The following is a 14,771-nucleotide window of genomic DNA, read 5'->3' as shown; positions in this document are numbered from 1 at the left end:
ACCCAATATAGCCCATATCTATATTGTTGAGAGCCCCAATTGCAGGTGGATAGTCAAGCCCAACTAGGCCTCAATTAATTTAAGATATTACTAGAAAAATTCCAAATTACATAATTGGGCACTCATATAATTATTTTTTAGAAAAAGAATTAAATGGGTCACTTTCCTAATCTTACCTACTAACCCTTAAATCAAGAGATCCATATCTGCGGTCAATCATCACCTTACACGGTCATTTGTTAAGCAATATAGCCTGGGTTGCACGGTCATTTGTTAAGTGGGCTGGAATTGGATTTGGACTTGGATCAATCCTAGTTCAAGGCCCAATTCTTCGACCTAACCCGGTTTAATTCGTGGGTTCGCCTCGAACCCAAGAAACGTTCGCGTTCGTATCCACTTCAAAATCTGGACTCGTTTGCTCAATTTTGCTCTCTCTGCATACTTCCCCCCAACCTTTCTCCATCCTAATCGCCGCTTCGTCTCTGTTGCTTGAGACGGACGGAGTTCGCCACACTGGAAGCCGTATCGAGTTTCGTCACTGTTTCCGTTTTCCCTCTCTTCTCTCTTCTCCTCCTCCTCCTTCTTCTTCTCCTTGTTGGTATCCGTAGTAGGAGCGGCCTCCAAGAAAGAAGGAAGACAATTCTGGGCCCCTTCCAGTATAGGGGGAGGTTTACCCTCCACCCGCATGTTCTCATTTGTCGGGTTCCTGGGTTTCTTGCGTTCTAGGGTTTACCCTGCGAAGATGGGTTCGTTTATTTTGGGCAAAGGTACTCTTTTCTCCTCTCACAGCGGTTCTTCTTGATTTTTGTTATCCTTGGAATTGTTGTGTTCGTAGTTATCTAATGCAGGGAGGTAGTTGTACATGTTTCAGCACATCGTGATTGATTTTGTACAGCGTTTTCCTTCGTATTTCGTCTGTTTAAAAAGAAAAGTTCTTGATGCTGGTTTAGGGTTTGATTATTGATACCCTGAGTGCCTGTTAGGTTGGCAGCATGGCGTCTTGTATTTAATATTCGCTTACAATAATATCATCTTAATGCTCTCTCTTTCTCTTGTTACAAAGATCTTGTATGTTCGTTTTCTCCACGTCAGATTCACGAATTGAGTTACTTTTGTGTAATTTCTGGTCACATTTGTCATATATGTTGGCCACTTAAATCATTATGATATTGTCCGTAAGAATCAATTGGTGCCATTGCCATTGTCTTTTTCCTACGCATTGGAAAACTAGTTGGGTTGTTCTATGGCTGTTCTTTTTTAATGGTTCTAGTTTGACTGGTAGGGCATAACCTCAAACATTCTTCCAATGTCATAGCTTGGAGCAATCCAATTTCAATTTTCAATGTGACGGCCAGGAGCATCTTTCTTTGAGGTCGTCCCCCTTTTAAGCCTTAATAGTGAAATTTTAGGAGGTCAGTATTTTATGTTACACATAGATTATGGCCAACAAGAGTAATATCCTTCTTGGTACATGGAGTGCCCTTTTGAGATACTCATATGGTTTCATGGGGTCATCTTTTGTGCCATTTGATTTGAGACATTCTATTCAATGGCTGGGGTTTTGTCGGGGGTGGGGTAAGAAGTTACTGTTTTGCGAGAGTTTAGGTTATTTGGACAAGGATTTTAGTTGTTTAGCACTTTAGCTTGCATAAGGTTTTACAGGTCATCCAAATATCCACTTCAACTTGAAGGCATTTTGATTTTTTTAATTAAAATTTGACCTTGTATGTTATATGAATCTAGGGAGAGCATTTATTTTGCTGAGTTAATGTACTTCGTATAGTATCTGCGACATTGATGTAATATTTCCAAGAAATTAGGCTATTTTCAAGCCATGGAACCAGAGAGCCAGCTATGTGGTGGCAAAACTGAAGACTTGAGTGATGCTTTTTCCTTTTTTCCATCATTTGAGTAGTTATTCGTTTCAAATTTTCATCCATCCAATCAGAATGGAATTTCTTAAAATCAAGTCTTATGTGATGACTTTGTTATACTTGAAAGTATGAAATTCTCTTAATCGTGGGGTGCACTTTTGGAAACAACAAGATTACTTGTTTTAGCATTGGTTTTTAGACCACTATCTGCATAAATAGATTTGTTTCGACCCAAGCTTTCCTTTTCCAAGAAAACCAAAACCGATGGAAACCGAAAAACTGAAACTTCAAACCATGATATTAACACTCAGATATATCTATACTTATAATATCAGCCTAGATATGGTTGAAATCTTCTTCACTTTCTTTTGGAAAAAGATAGGCCTTCTGCTTACATTGATGCCTAAATGGCTTGATCTTCATTATGATTGTTATCTCAAATTAGTCTATTTTTTAAAATTTATCTCTTGGACGACAACAATTCAGTATATTGCTTTATACTCTCTAATTCTGATTTTATTGACATATCCTTTTGTTATCATTGTAGGACCTGCATAACATCCATTTTGAGGCCATTATTTGATTTTGAATTTTCAAGCAATGGCTAATTCACAGGACCAAACTAGTAATGATCTTCAATTTTGTTGGGGTAAAAGGAGAGGAGTTGGTGGTGCAAAGAGGGACATTCAATTTTACGAGTCTTTCACATTCGATAATGTGAAGTACTCATTATATGACTGTGTTTATCTTTTTAAACATGGTGATCCTGAGCCTTATATTGGGAAGATAGTGAAGATATGGGAGCAACCGGATCATAAGAAGAAAATTAAGATTCTATGGTTTTTCCAAGCAAATGAGATCCAAAATCATTTGGGAGATCACGTACCATTGGATAAGGAAATCTTTTTGGCTTCTGGGGAAGGTGCCGGTCTTGCAGATATCAATCCACTGGTAAATTCTGTACAAGTCTCTTTATTAGTGCACTTTAGTTAACGTCTATTATTTATTTGTTACTGATCTTTGGAACATGAATATATATGATTGGGTTAATAGATAAAAAACAACTGATTGATATTTTATGTATTATCCAATGGCTTGACCTTGATTTAGATTAGTTAATTTATTCCTTGATATCTTTTGTTTATATGTGCTCAGTGCATATCTTAGACAGTTAGGGGCTTCCAAGTAGAACGAGGTTCCCCAGTTTTGAACCTCTTATGGTTCTCTCTTCCAAAAAAGAGGATGTTTTCCTTCTGTTGCAATGCTGGTGGATGGTTGCAGGCGTTAGGAAGCTGCTAGTGGATTTTTAGGCCTAGATGCCTAACCTACGGTCTCACAAATTAACAACAACTACTACAACAACAAAGCCTTTAGTCCCAACTATTTGAGGTTGCCTATATGGATCCTTCTCCATTCGTAATGTCAATCCTCTTAAGGTCCATTTCCACAGTTTTCTTGACAAAAGTTCTACATTGGCTGTCAAGCTACATAACACACTTTCCTTTATCCATGCTAGGGACCGGCTGTTCTATTCAAGTCTTAATCTCACCTAGCTGGCTATCCTATGTATAGATGCTGAAATTAGAAATTTTTTTGTCTACTCGAGAGAACAATCAGATCTGAAATTTGCTGCAGAATTATGTAGTATCCCAAGATTGTAATATGGAGATTAAAAATTTAATTCCCTTATAACAAAATTTATTTTTTCAGAACTTATAGTTGTTCTAAAACCATGTATGTTTTTCTTCTATCGATTTATTGGACCTTATTCTTCAGGATGCTAACTTCTTTACTAGATTCCTTAATGATGCTTCCTTTTTAAACTTTAGGAGGCACTAGCTGGCAAATGCTGTGTAATTTGCACGTCAAAGGATGAGAGGAATCCACAACCTTTGGATGAAGAAGTGGCAATGGCTGACTACATATTCTATCGTGTATTTGATGTTGGAAACTACAAGATATCTGAAAAATTACCCGACAGAGTTGCTGGCGTTGAAGGCATGCATTAATAAATTCTTAGGATTTCTGTTTGTCATTATGATGTAGGATGTAATATTGTGAATTTATTCTTATCTTATATCTTTTCGATGCAATTCAGTCAAGTTTATTTTAAGTCGGGAAGTTCTGAAGTTTGAAGAAAATGCAATTGATGGAAATGTGAAGGTGGGTTCAAGTGCTCCAACTTTGAGTACCCTATCAAAGTCAGAATCTTTAGTTGGTGAAAAGCTTGGTCACATGCTTAATTCAGTAACAAGGATTAATAATACGAAAGGCAAGTATCAGAGGGAGGGTGAATGCCGTCTAGATGAGAAGACTTCCCCAAAATCAAGAATTGGCTCTGTTGAAGCAGAGGGTAGTTTAAATAAAGTTGCTACTAATAGTGTTGGGGAGAATGTCAAATCTTTAAAAAGTGAATCTCCTTCAAATCTATCCTCTGAGAAACCTTCAAAGAAGATGAGATTGCATCGCGACTCAATGACTTTCTATGATGATGATATGCATAATAGAACTGGTGTGACGAGTTCAGCTTTTGGATTTGATAATGATGCATCGGGTCGAGATTCTCCACGATTACAAAGAGTATCATCGGCGAAGATGAAGCTTACTGAGAATAAATGTCCGGATGAATTTGTGAAGTCTGCTGCTGCTAATTCTGTGGAAAAAGAAAAGAAGACTTATCATAAAGCTGTGGAAGTGACCAGAAGACCAGATGCGGTATGCTTTGCTAAATGCATTAATATATACATGTCTTTTATTTGTTAACAGAAATATATATATGAAAGTGTAGATGCTGACACTCTCTTCTTGATTAATTTGTTATCTGTGTCTATGTTTTATTCTCGTCTCATATAAATGAATTTCTTGGTATGACTTGATGGTTTTGCTGTCTAATTTTATGGTAAAACCTGTACTGCCTATATTTTCATGTAGATTGTAGACATAGCCTCTGTGCTTCTGGCTTATGACTTGTAAGTTTCTTGTGCTGGAAGGTGCATTAGTTGTTTAGAGTATATTGTGCATTAAAATGTGAATTGCATTTGAGAAATTCTTTCTTCACTTACTCTAAGCATTTGAGCTGAACTCTTGTCTATGTATCTTGGAATATTTTATTGTTGCTTTCCTTTTCTTTTTTAATTTGTGTTACAGTCACTTTTCACCGACAGGCGCTCAACTTTGTCTGCTGACAAATTTCTTTTTCTTCATTGTTTTGACAGGATAGAAGCAAATGGTTCAAGGGACTTGTGAGTGACCCCTTAGCTTACCTATATTCAAATGATGTGTTCATAGTTGGAAAATGCATCAAGTTATTGGGCACTTAAGTTTGTGTCTAGTGATAGTTTGTTGCTTTTCCAAATATTAATGCAAGGCTCAAAACAAATGTGCCACTGTATGGTTTTATCTGAAAATCATTTAATTTTGTATTGAGGTAAATCGTTGATTTCTGTATTTGCCTTTCATAAATTTTCAGCCTTGGGAGGAAAGACTGCAGAAAGCTGATGATCAAGGGACACTTGTCTTTATTCAGAATTTGGATCCATCCTATACATCATCCGACATGGAGGTAAGATTTTTTACTTTGTCTGTTCTGAGAGTCAGCTTGTGTCATGTTCCTTTTTATCGTTAGGCAGACACTGGCTGCCTTTCATGTAGCAAGGAAGGTCTTTTCTGTTTCAAATGATTTTCCTCGTTGTTTATCAATGCTAATTTCAATTGGATTTTTGCAATTTAGCTGGTGCTTTATTAGCTGATCATCTTTTAATTTCATCAAGTTTTAGATTCCTGACACTTAACTGTGCCATTTTATCCTTGACTTTCTCTTGATAGAAATGGTTTCCTTGTTGCTTTCTGTCATCTTTATGTGGATTTTTACTTGACTGAAAGAGGACTTTCTCTCCATATTAGGTTGTAATGAAAATTTTCTTGCTGATGTTACCAGGATATCGTCTATCACGCTCTTAAGCTAACTTGCACTGCAAAGGTTGTAAACCACCCTACATTTGGGGATCCTAATTATGGTATGCCTTTCCCTTGATTCAATTAAACAGTTGTTATGTCTATTCATCTTTGAAGAGATAATTGGGTTTTCTATTCTGTTTTTCTAAATGCTTGGTGTAGTAGTTACTTCAGCTTTCAGAAATTCTAGTTGCTTAGTCATGATATTTTTTCTTGAATCTTAGGACAAGCGTATGCTATTTTCAGAACAAGAGAAGCAGCTGATCAGGCAGTATCAACAATTAATTCGGGATGTTTAGTGCTTCCAGATGGAAGGTATCTTTGAGGACTATTCTATGTTGATTTAATATTCTTGTGCATTGCAAGACTTCTATCTGTGTTTACAGTATCTTACATTTCCTATACACGTGTGATTGTCTCCTATGGAAGGGAGAAAACGAATAGTTTTTCTTCTCAGTACGAGCTGGTAATTGTTGACACGGTATATTGTTAACTACAGGCCCCTTTTCTGCAGTAAAGGTTTGCTTAAGATACCAAAACCATTGCCTAGTCTTACTGGTCATTTGTCAATTGATAAATTGAAGCTTCAAATGCAACGCGAGGTATGGTGATTATGAAATCTTATCTTTTGTAGTGGTGATTATGATGCTTTTCCAAAATATTATTTGATATTATCTCTTTATTTTTTTTTGTTTACACTTTTATCTTTTCAGAAAAAAGCCGTGTCAACCTCACACTGTTCTCAACCTAACACAATCGAGTATGATATGGCCGTCGAGTGGATTCTTGCACAACAGAAATCTGCCAGATGGCTTACTAAATTGCATAAGGTGTTGACAGATTTTATTATTATTTTGGTAGTATAAGTGATCCTCGATGGCATTACTTGTATTGTACTCCAATAATTTCAGCTTCCTTTTGTTTACATGAGTTTGTTATTATTTACAGCGGCATTACGATGAATGGAAGCAAGTAAAGAAGACCCTTAATATGAAGTAAGCAGTGTTACGGGTGCTGATTGTTCTAAATTAGCCTCGCTGAGGTACCTTTTCGGAAGGTTTGATGGCATTCTTTATCCATTTCTTTTGTATTCAGATAATACGCAATCTTTTCTTGACTTGAATTTTAAATGTTCCAGGGTTTTGATGATTTAGTAAACGAGTTGGAAAGCTGCAAATTTTGGCTTTGAAAAATAGGCGACAGGCAGTTTTGGAATGAAAGGCAGGTCTTTTAGAAACGACCAGCATCTCATGTCATTTTGTGGTTCCAACTGTATGATTTTACACCAAGAAGAAACACGGGAGATTTCAAATGCATCCTGTGATTTCAGAGTTGTCCTCGCAAGAGCTCCTTACTGCAAGCATTCTGCAAGACACAGCATGTAGCCCTTTAGGCTTCAGGTGTATGTCAGTTGAATTAACGCTGGTGCACCATTTTGCTCAATGTTGGCCATGATGAACTTTGCATATTCCGTAGTTCATATTCTAGGATCATATTTCTGTCCTTTTAAGATATTGCCTTGAGCTAGGGAAACGCCTCAGGTTACTAGTTCACTGTAAAATTAGCATCAGCATGCTGCTCGTGTGGCTAAAAGAGCAAGATTGACTAATTGAGCGATATAGCCCCGTGCGAAGAATATATGTTAGATTTCTAGCTATTATATGGTGTATGTACAGTGTATTTACTAACTTTGCAAGTGATGCAATCCAATCAGTGAAGTGGACAGAAGTATGCAAATACTGGTGTCCTAATCAAATGAGATATGAGAGGAATGATTCTATTTTTTTGGAGAAATATAATGAGAGGAATGAATTTTTTTTTTTTTTTTTTGTGGAGAAATAGAATGAGAGGAATGATTCACTTTCTTTCATTTTGTAACTAGTGAAGTCTTAATGTCAGACTTGTATTCGTTTTTGCTTAGACAACTAAGTTGAGTTAAAGCAAAGTGCTTATTCTGCACTACTTATTATATTTTGGTTATGTTAATTTTGTTTGTTAGTGCATCATAATAGCAAACCCTTGGCCCCAGTTATTTACATTCAACTCTTATCTTTGTCATCCAAGCCCTTTTTATTTTTATTTTTTAGTATTCTCTTTCAGTTGAATATGAAGTCTTATCTTTTGTAGTGGTGCATTATGTTTTATTTATTGGATATGTTTAACGCATCCAAAGACCAAAATATTCTCCACACAAACTATGCAATCACTCACTAGATGGTTATCAAAATGCCAGACGACTTCCATTTACTAAAAATTCTTTAGCATACTGTTGCAAAGACCGCAGAAGATAATAAAAAGAATTATAAGTACATACTTTGATTAGGGTTATTGAGGGCTAAACAAGAAGGGGGGAAAAAGGGGGGGAGGAAATATTAATAAGAAGCAGAGAAATGGTATTATTTATTTCTTCTTATAATAGGGTGGAGACTGGAGAAGGGTTTTAGTTGAGTGTGGAGGAGGAGAAAGGGAGATGGGGGCGGGGCGAGAGATGGCGATATCGCTCGACGGCGTCCGAGACAAGAACGTGATGCAGCTGAAGAAGCTAAACACCGCGCTCTTCCCCGTTCGCTACAACGACAAGTACTACGCTGATGCCCTCGCCTCCGGCGAATTCACCAAGCTCGGTCCGTCCTTTGATCCCCCCCCCCCCTTTCCCTCTCTCTTCTCCGTCTTTTGATCCTTGTTGAAACCCCTACTCGATCGATGTGGATCGCACGCGATTAGATGCAATGACGCGCCATGGTGTTGATTCGGATTTGTGAGGCATTTCTGGTTGATTTTTGGATTGTTTTCACCAGATGCCTGTGCTTTTTAGACGTAGAGGATGCGATTTTTATTTGTTTAATGCCAGGGATAGATACCTTTCTCGCTTCTCTTGATTTAGGTATCTCCTTTTGTGGCTAATAATTGACGAGCGTAAATCGCAAAAAGAAGGTAGATTACTCGATTGAGATAGATAGTTTTCTTAACTTCTCTTGATTTCCTGTGCTTTTTGTTTTTTTTTTTAAATTTCTAAGTTATGATATTGTTGTTGTCCCCATCAGTGATCTTTTCCGATTCCATGATTTGGATTTTGAAGAATCTGATTACTTCATATGTAGTTGTACATTCAAAAGCTTATGTCGATAATTTTCTATTCCTTCCCGCATTTCTTGTACATGTCATATGATGCTAGATTTTCTGATTAGTTTGCACTGGAATATGGGTTGCTAGATAGCAACGTGGCCCTCTGTCGAGCCGTTTGTTTTTAATAGAGGACCACACCTCCAAATTGTGCGGTTACTGTTCTATATATACTTTAATATTAATAGTATTTGACTTAAACTTGAAAGATTTGGAAATTTTTTTAACCGGAAAAAAATGATACATTTGTTGATACTAGGGAGAAATCAGCCTTACGAGAGTCCATATGGAGCCTAACATTATTATTGTTTAGGGAATTCTTGTCTCGTTCTTTGTCATCCTTTTTATTTGACTTCTCCTTTTATTTTCTAGCTTTCTCTCCTTTGTTCCTCTGCTACTTGCTATATCTGTTTCTGAAGAACCAGAGGGAAAGCTGAGGTATTGTAATGAACTGCAGTGTTGCTTGCAATCTTAAGGTAATTACTGAAGACAGGATAAATGGATATTTCGTGAAACCAATGAATTGTAACTTGTTCTATTACACTCTGTGATCATTTAAACACCAACATAAAAGATATGAAAAAAAAGTTTTGGTTACTTGATGAGTCAAAATGATCATACCAACAATGCCACCTCAAAGAGTACCACTGAAGCAGCATCAACATTTTTCAATTTTGGCACATTGGTTATTAACTGGTCGATAAAATTGCTGCATGATCCTTAATTTTTCAATCAAGCTTGAACATCAAAACCTTGGTCCTTACCTTCAACTGGACTCCAAACTCAAAAGTTAAAATTATTTGAAGGTGCTCCTAGATTTGGGAAATAACTGATCATAGTGCTGAAAGATTGAAATTGCAAGGAGGTAAAATTCCATATATAGAGGTTGCTGATGCTTTCTGGTATTGTTCTACCCTTTTGTAGCTTATTTCAGTGACATTTGTGTCGGATCAATTGCATGCCGTCTTGAGAAAAAAGAAGGAGCTGTTCGTGTTTACATTATGACTTTGGGAGTTTTGGCCCCATATCGTGGGCTTGGAGTTGGTATGTTTTTTTTGTCCTTCTGTTTCTTATATAGAATCCAATTTCTTGTATAATTCCCTGATGTTCTTCTTTCCCTTTTCCAACTTTCTATTGACTGTTTCCATAAATTTCTTTTTTAAATGTTTTTCTTGTTACCTTTATTATCTTGTGTAAGATAAGAGTTCAGATGTATATAAGATAGTTTTAAGTATGTCTGATTGCCTAACGCATATCTACAAACACTACTTTGTCTTTGTGACTTACCAAAATGGATATAAGCTTCAGATGACGCATTTGGTTTAGCCACATCAAACAGAATTATATCTCCCATTTACAATTGGTAATCTTACTTTGATGGATATGTGGAACATAATTAATACATCACCTCAATCATCCTGGTTCTCATCTCTATTGCACTATATCTAAAGATATGCAAATATAACAAGTTACTCATCATGTATATATAGCTTGTTACTGAAAACCATATAGAGGCTCTTGTATTGCAAGTAAATACATTTGTTGCTCTAATTGCAATTGCAAGTATGCTGAAGTCCATTGACTTATATAGAAAGAAATCTTTCACCCATTTAACACGAAATGAATTTTTCTACTTATGACTTGCAACTGTTGTTGGATCTTTTCTTATACTAGTTTGACTTAGGGATTATAAATTACATAAACAACTGTCAAACTCGTAGATATTTTTGCGTACTATATCAAATATTTATTTACATTGTTGTGTTGCTCTTAGATTGTTATATTATTTTGAAAGCTTGTAGCTGACAGGCCATAGAATCACTTTTTTTATTCTTAATGCTATAATCCAAGAGCCTTTTCTCTTTATACAATAAGATAGAGCTTGTCTTATAATTATCAAGTATATTAGGACCTTACTCGGAAGCTTCTGCAAGCTTTTGCATTTAACATTGATTGTTTTTTTAATCTGGCTATTGTCTTAATGATGAGGTAAAGTCTTAATGATGAGGTAAATTACCTTCTGCAATCTGAAAAAAGAAATGATTTGGTTTTTTACAGGCACAAAATTGCTGACTCATGTTTTGGATCTATCCTCGAAGCAAAACATCTCAGAGATCTACTTGCATGTGCAGACAAACAATGATGATGCCATTGCCTTTTATAAGAAGTTTGGATTTGAAATCACAGAGACAATTCAAAACTATTATACAAACATCACGCCACCTGATTGTTATGTCCTCAGCAAGGTTTTTTCCCACGTTAGTCCAAAGAAATGAGTTCCAATTATTTTCCTTCAGACAAGGCCTGGATCTCTAGGAAGTTGAGATTTGTCGTTGATGTTAATCTGTCTGAATGATATGAAAATTCACCTTTTGCTGGTAATAACTCAGTTTTTTTTTGTTGTTGTAATTTTGGTACTGAGACGTTATTGGCATTCACAGCTATTATTTCGCAATCGTCTCTTGCTGCTTGACACAGCTTTTTTTTTTTTTTAATTTTTATTTTTAATGTTTTAGCATTGATATGAGATTTCAGTTGTTTACCTACAACATATTACAGAGCTACGTCGTTGTTTGTTGTAGAGTTTTGGATTAGTTATTTATTTGAGAGAATTATATATATTTTGAGAGATAAGTTTGGATTAGAATTGCACCGAAATTTTTGTCCCTTGGAAACATGAACTCAAAAATCAAATTGTAGCCACACAGGGAGAGAAATTCGTTTTCTGTTCTTTCGTTTGTATTTATCAGTTGTTGGACGGGCATACAGCCCCACGCGTCACCATCGTCCAGTTGTTTCACAAGAAACAATTTTCAAGGCTGGCGGTACAGAAGAAACAAACCATCGTTTGTTACTAGGAGACCAAAAATTATCAATATCATAGATCAATGAGAGCCCATAGTTACAAGAATGACTGCGGTTAAGTACATGAATGGAATGAAGAAGAGAAAAGAAGTGAAAAAAATCAAAATTAAGTCATGACGTTGTTACGAGTCTTTTAAACAAAAGCAGGGCAGATCTCATGATCTCATCTTACCCTCAACCTACAGTTATGGTGAAAAAGTAGAGCTTCAAAATCATAGCAAGAGCCAACTGCAGCAAAAATATTCCAGCCACAATTAGAAACCATCTCTCTCCAGCAGATACAATATGGGAACGAAGATTGACGGCAAGAAAAGTTGCTGACATAAACCCAGCAACACCAGCAATCAGCCATCTGAATATCTCCACTGGCACAATTGAGAGGCACTGTTGCAAAGCAAAAACAATGGCTTAGCTGATAAGAATATGAGCAAGTTACAGACTTACAGGAGAGGCTAGGTAGAAAGATTATATAAGTTAACAACATATAGTGGAAAGACAAAAGAAACACTCTATGCTTGGGTTTCCACGAAGAATATGATGAACAAAGAAAACCATTTTTGGAAGAAAAAATAAAATGAAACACTTGCACCAAAAACCATTGAGTTTGGCCTTCAACAATAACTTCCAGCCTTCGTTTTTAAAAATCAGCCAGGATTATTCCCTCTCTATCAGAACTTCAAACCATTTTCTGTGTAATAAAAAGTTCTTTATTAAGACTTAGTGATTAAGCCTGACAAAAAGGTCACATTGAGATGCCTTGACATTGCTTGAAAGTATAATTTGACTAATGTTCTTTTTTTGTTTGGTCCCATACTCATCATGAAAATTGAAATGAATGTATTCAGTAAGAATTTCTAAAACAAATCAGGCAAATCATATAAAAAGTACAAGCTTGCAATGTGTTATTGTGTACATACCAAAAAGAACAAAAAACAGTTCCCTGGAAAACAATGCACAAGATATACAAAATTAAATCTGTTTAGCTGCAGTTCAGTAGCTTACCGAGGCTGGGATGAATATGAATAGAGAGTACCCGTATAGGCACCAAAGTTGCACGAGTCCAGATGGTGCTGATAAGTACTTGAGAATAATATATAAACCAAGAGGAACAAGTGTTACATAGCCATAGAATAAGCCAGCAGACCATGTGACCAGGTTAATGTCATAGTTCCAATCTTTCTTCTGCAACTTATGTGCTACATAGGTAACAAATGTGCCAATAGCAGCAGCCACAAATATCAAGGTAGTGCATATCCAAAATGGTCCATATCTGTTCTAAAGAAAATAAAATCGTAAGCAGACAGATACAAATATTTCGATTTGCTAAAATATCTGACATGAAAATTAGAGTGACAAATCTAAATTATTGAGAATGAGTAAAATTAGAAGTGTATTCCAAAGTAAAACGTTTAATTGTCTGAAATGAGTACAAGTTAAAGCAAGCCTGTGCAAAGTAACGGCCAACATGCAACCTGAATAAGTACTTCATAGACTCAAACTGTCAAGGTTTGAGACCCTACCATTCCCACCTTTAATTCCATCATTTCTAGCCTAAGCTAATACTGTAGCATCGTCTATCTTCCTCACAATGCATTTACATATACCTAAGGTTTTATTTGTTTCCCTATTCTCTTTTCTTGTTCTTGAGAAGACTGGCAAGAATGTCGTAACCTATAAACTCATTTGATGCTTTACTCGAGAAGTTGTTCACTTTACACTACATATACACTATACCAATCAAATATCAATAATCAAAATGTATCAATTTCTCCAAAAGCCCTCTAAGATTTGGGTAAAATTACACTGCAGAATACAGGCCCGAACGATAATGATGACAATCTTCAAGGATTTCATTACCCCAAAACATTGCAGGAAAGTTCACGGCGCAAGAAAGAGATAAGAATCCTAAACTCCTAGTGCTCTCTATATTTATAAAAGAATGTTGCTAAATAAAGGGAACTACTAGAGATAGCACCCTGAAATGGTCTACATAAAAGGATCCAAATAGAACAAAATAAACAAATAAATAAATAAAACAGTAATCAAAATGCAAGAAACGAGCAAATGATTCAATAAAACATCCAGTTAAATAGGAAACATACAAATCTGGCTTGTCCGAGGTCTTCTCATTAAAGCTCCCCCTAAACGGAAATAGCGAGTCTTTGATCCTTTCCAAGACATCGGATGTATCCACATCAAAGTAGGGTTTGTAAGCTGAGACGCTGAACATCTGGAACCATCCGCCCGGCTGCGACTCCTCGGAGCTCCCTCCTGCCAATTTCGAGAACGTATCTACCCAAGCCGATCCAAAAACCTAGATCAGATCTCGATCCAATATACTAGTAAGAAACGAAATAGAAGGATGAGGATATCCAGATCTACTACCGTCGGCATCTTGCGGAGGCCGGAAGACGCCGGAGATCTTGCCCTGCGCATCGGATGGAGGGAAGGTCTGGAGATTGGACTCTGCAGGAAACCAAATCAATTAAATCGAGACATGGAATGAAATTGCGATACTCGTGGAAACCTAATCCTATAACTCACCTGTGAATTTGACGGTGACGTGATCAGGACCAGAAGCGGCCTGCAATGGAGCAGAGAGAAGTGAGGAAGAGATCTAAGAAGAGACGAATTGGAAGGAGGGAGAGGGGGAAGTATAAATACCGGGACGGATCCGGAGACCTTCTGGTTGTCGATGGTGGTGTAGCCACCACCGGACATCATCTTGGATATGGTTCCTTCACCGCCGGTGATGTTTGGGGGAAAGAGAGACGTTTCCTTTCTCTCTCTCTCCTCTCTTCGTTCTCTCTTCCTTTATCAGAGAATTTTTCATTCAACCCCCCGCATAATGTTTTCATTTCACACCCTATATCATCATGTTTCCATTTTACACCCTACATTATGTATTATTTCACTTTACCCGCAACCTTTTCACTATTTTTAATTCGACCCCTA

General features: G+C 36.7%; 3 protein-coding genes across 7 annotated transcripts; 2 read left to right on the top strand and 1 right to left on the bottom strand.

Moving 5' to 3' along the window:
* Window positions 1-397: 397 nt before the first annotated feature.
* Window positions 398-7,800, top strand: LOC140766263 (protein ANTI-SILENCING 1). 5 transcript variants are annotated; one of them, XR_012105326.1, is made up of 12 exons: window positions 398-767; window positions 2,422-2,825; window positions 3,704-3,872; window positions 3,973-4,589; window positions 5,090-5,116; window positions 5,344-5,436; window positions 5,812-5,890; window positions 6,053-6,143; window positions 6,343-6,430; window positions 6,542-6,658; window positions 6,777-6,885; window positions 6,967-7,800. XR_012105326.1 is itself a non-coding variant. In XM_073105761.1 (12 exons), the coding sequence occupies exons 2-11, from the start codon at window positions 2,475-2,477 to the stop codon at window positions 6,825-6,827; spliced, it is 1,698 nt and encodes a 565-aa protein (XP_072961862.1). In that variant the 5' UTR covers window positions 398-767; window positions 2,422-2,474; the 3' UTR covers window positions 6,828-6,870; window positions 6,967-7,800. The 5 variants fall into 5 exon arrangements, 3 of the variants coding, with proteins under 3 accessions (XP_072961862.1, XP_072961865.1, XP_072961864.1); XR_012105310.1 differs by having other exon boundaries at window positions 6,328-6,430; window positions 6,967-7,799; XM_073105761.1 differs by having other exon boundaries at window positions 6,328-6,430; window positions 6,777-6,870.
* Window positions 7,801-8,193: 393 nt separating this feature from the next.
* On the top strand, window positions 8,194-11,360 carry LOC140766438 (uncharacterized). The gene is made up of 3 exons (XM_073105779.1): window positions 8,194-8,452; window positions 9,876-9,995; window positions 11,010-11,360. Exons 1-3 carry the CDS (start codon window positions 8,299-8,301, stop codon window positions 11,225-11,227), a joined length of 492 nt encoding a protein of 163 aa, XP_072961880.1. The 5' UTR covers window positions 8,194-8,298; the 3' UTR covers window positions 11,228-11,360.
* A 451-nt stretch (window positions 11,361-11,811) lies between these two features.
* LOC140764526 (uncharacterized) lies at window positions 11,812-14,640 on the bottom strand. The gene is made up of 6 exons (XM_073103130.1): window positions 14,481-14,640; window positions 14,361-14,400; window positions 14,202-14,282; window positions 13,919-14,108; window positions 12,819-13,086; window positions 11,812-12,200 (listed from the first exon to the last, which is right to left on the bottom strand). Exons 1-6 carry the CDS (start codon window positions 14,538-14,540, stop codon window positions 11,991-11,993), a joined length of 849 nt encoding a protein of 282 aa, XP_072959231.1. The 5' UTR covers window positions 14,541-14,640; the 3' UTR covers window positions 11,812-11,990.
* Window positions 14,641-14,771: the final 131 nt, after the last annotated feature.

The sequence above is a fragment of the Typha angustifolia genome, chromosome 1 (assembly GCF_048772165.1).
Source record: "Typha angustifolia cultivar Huaian chromosome 1, ASM4877216v1, whole genome shotgun sequence".
NCBI lineage: Eukaryota > Viridiplantae > Streptophyta > Magnoliopsida > Poales > Typhaceae > Typha > Typha angustifolia.
Note: the sequence above shows the minus strand (reverse complement) of the source record. Positions and strands in the feature narration are given on the sequence as shown.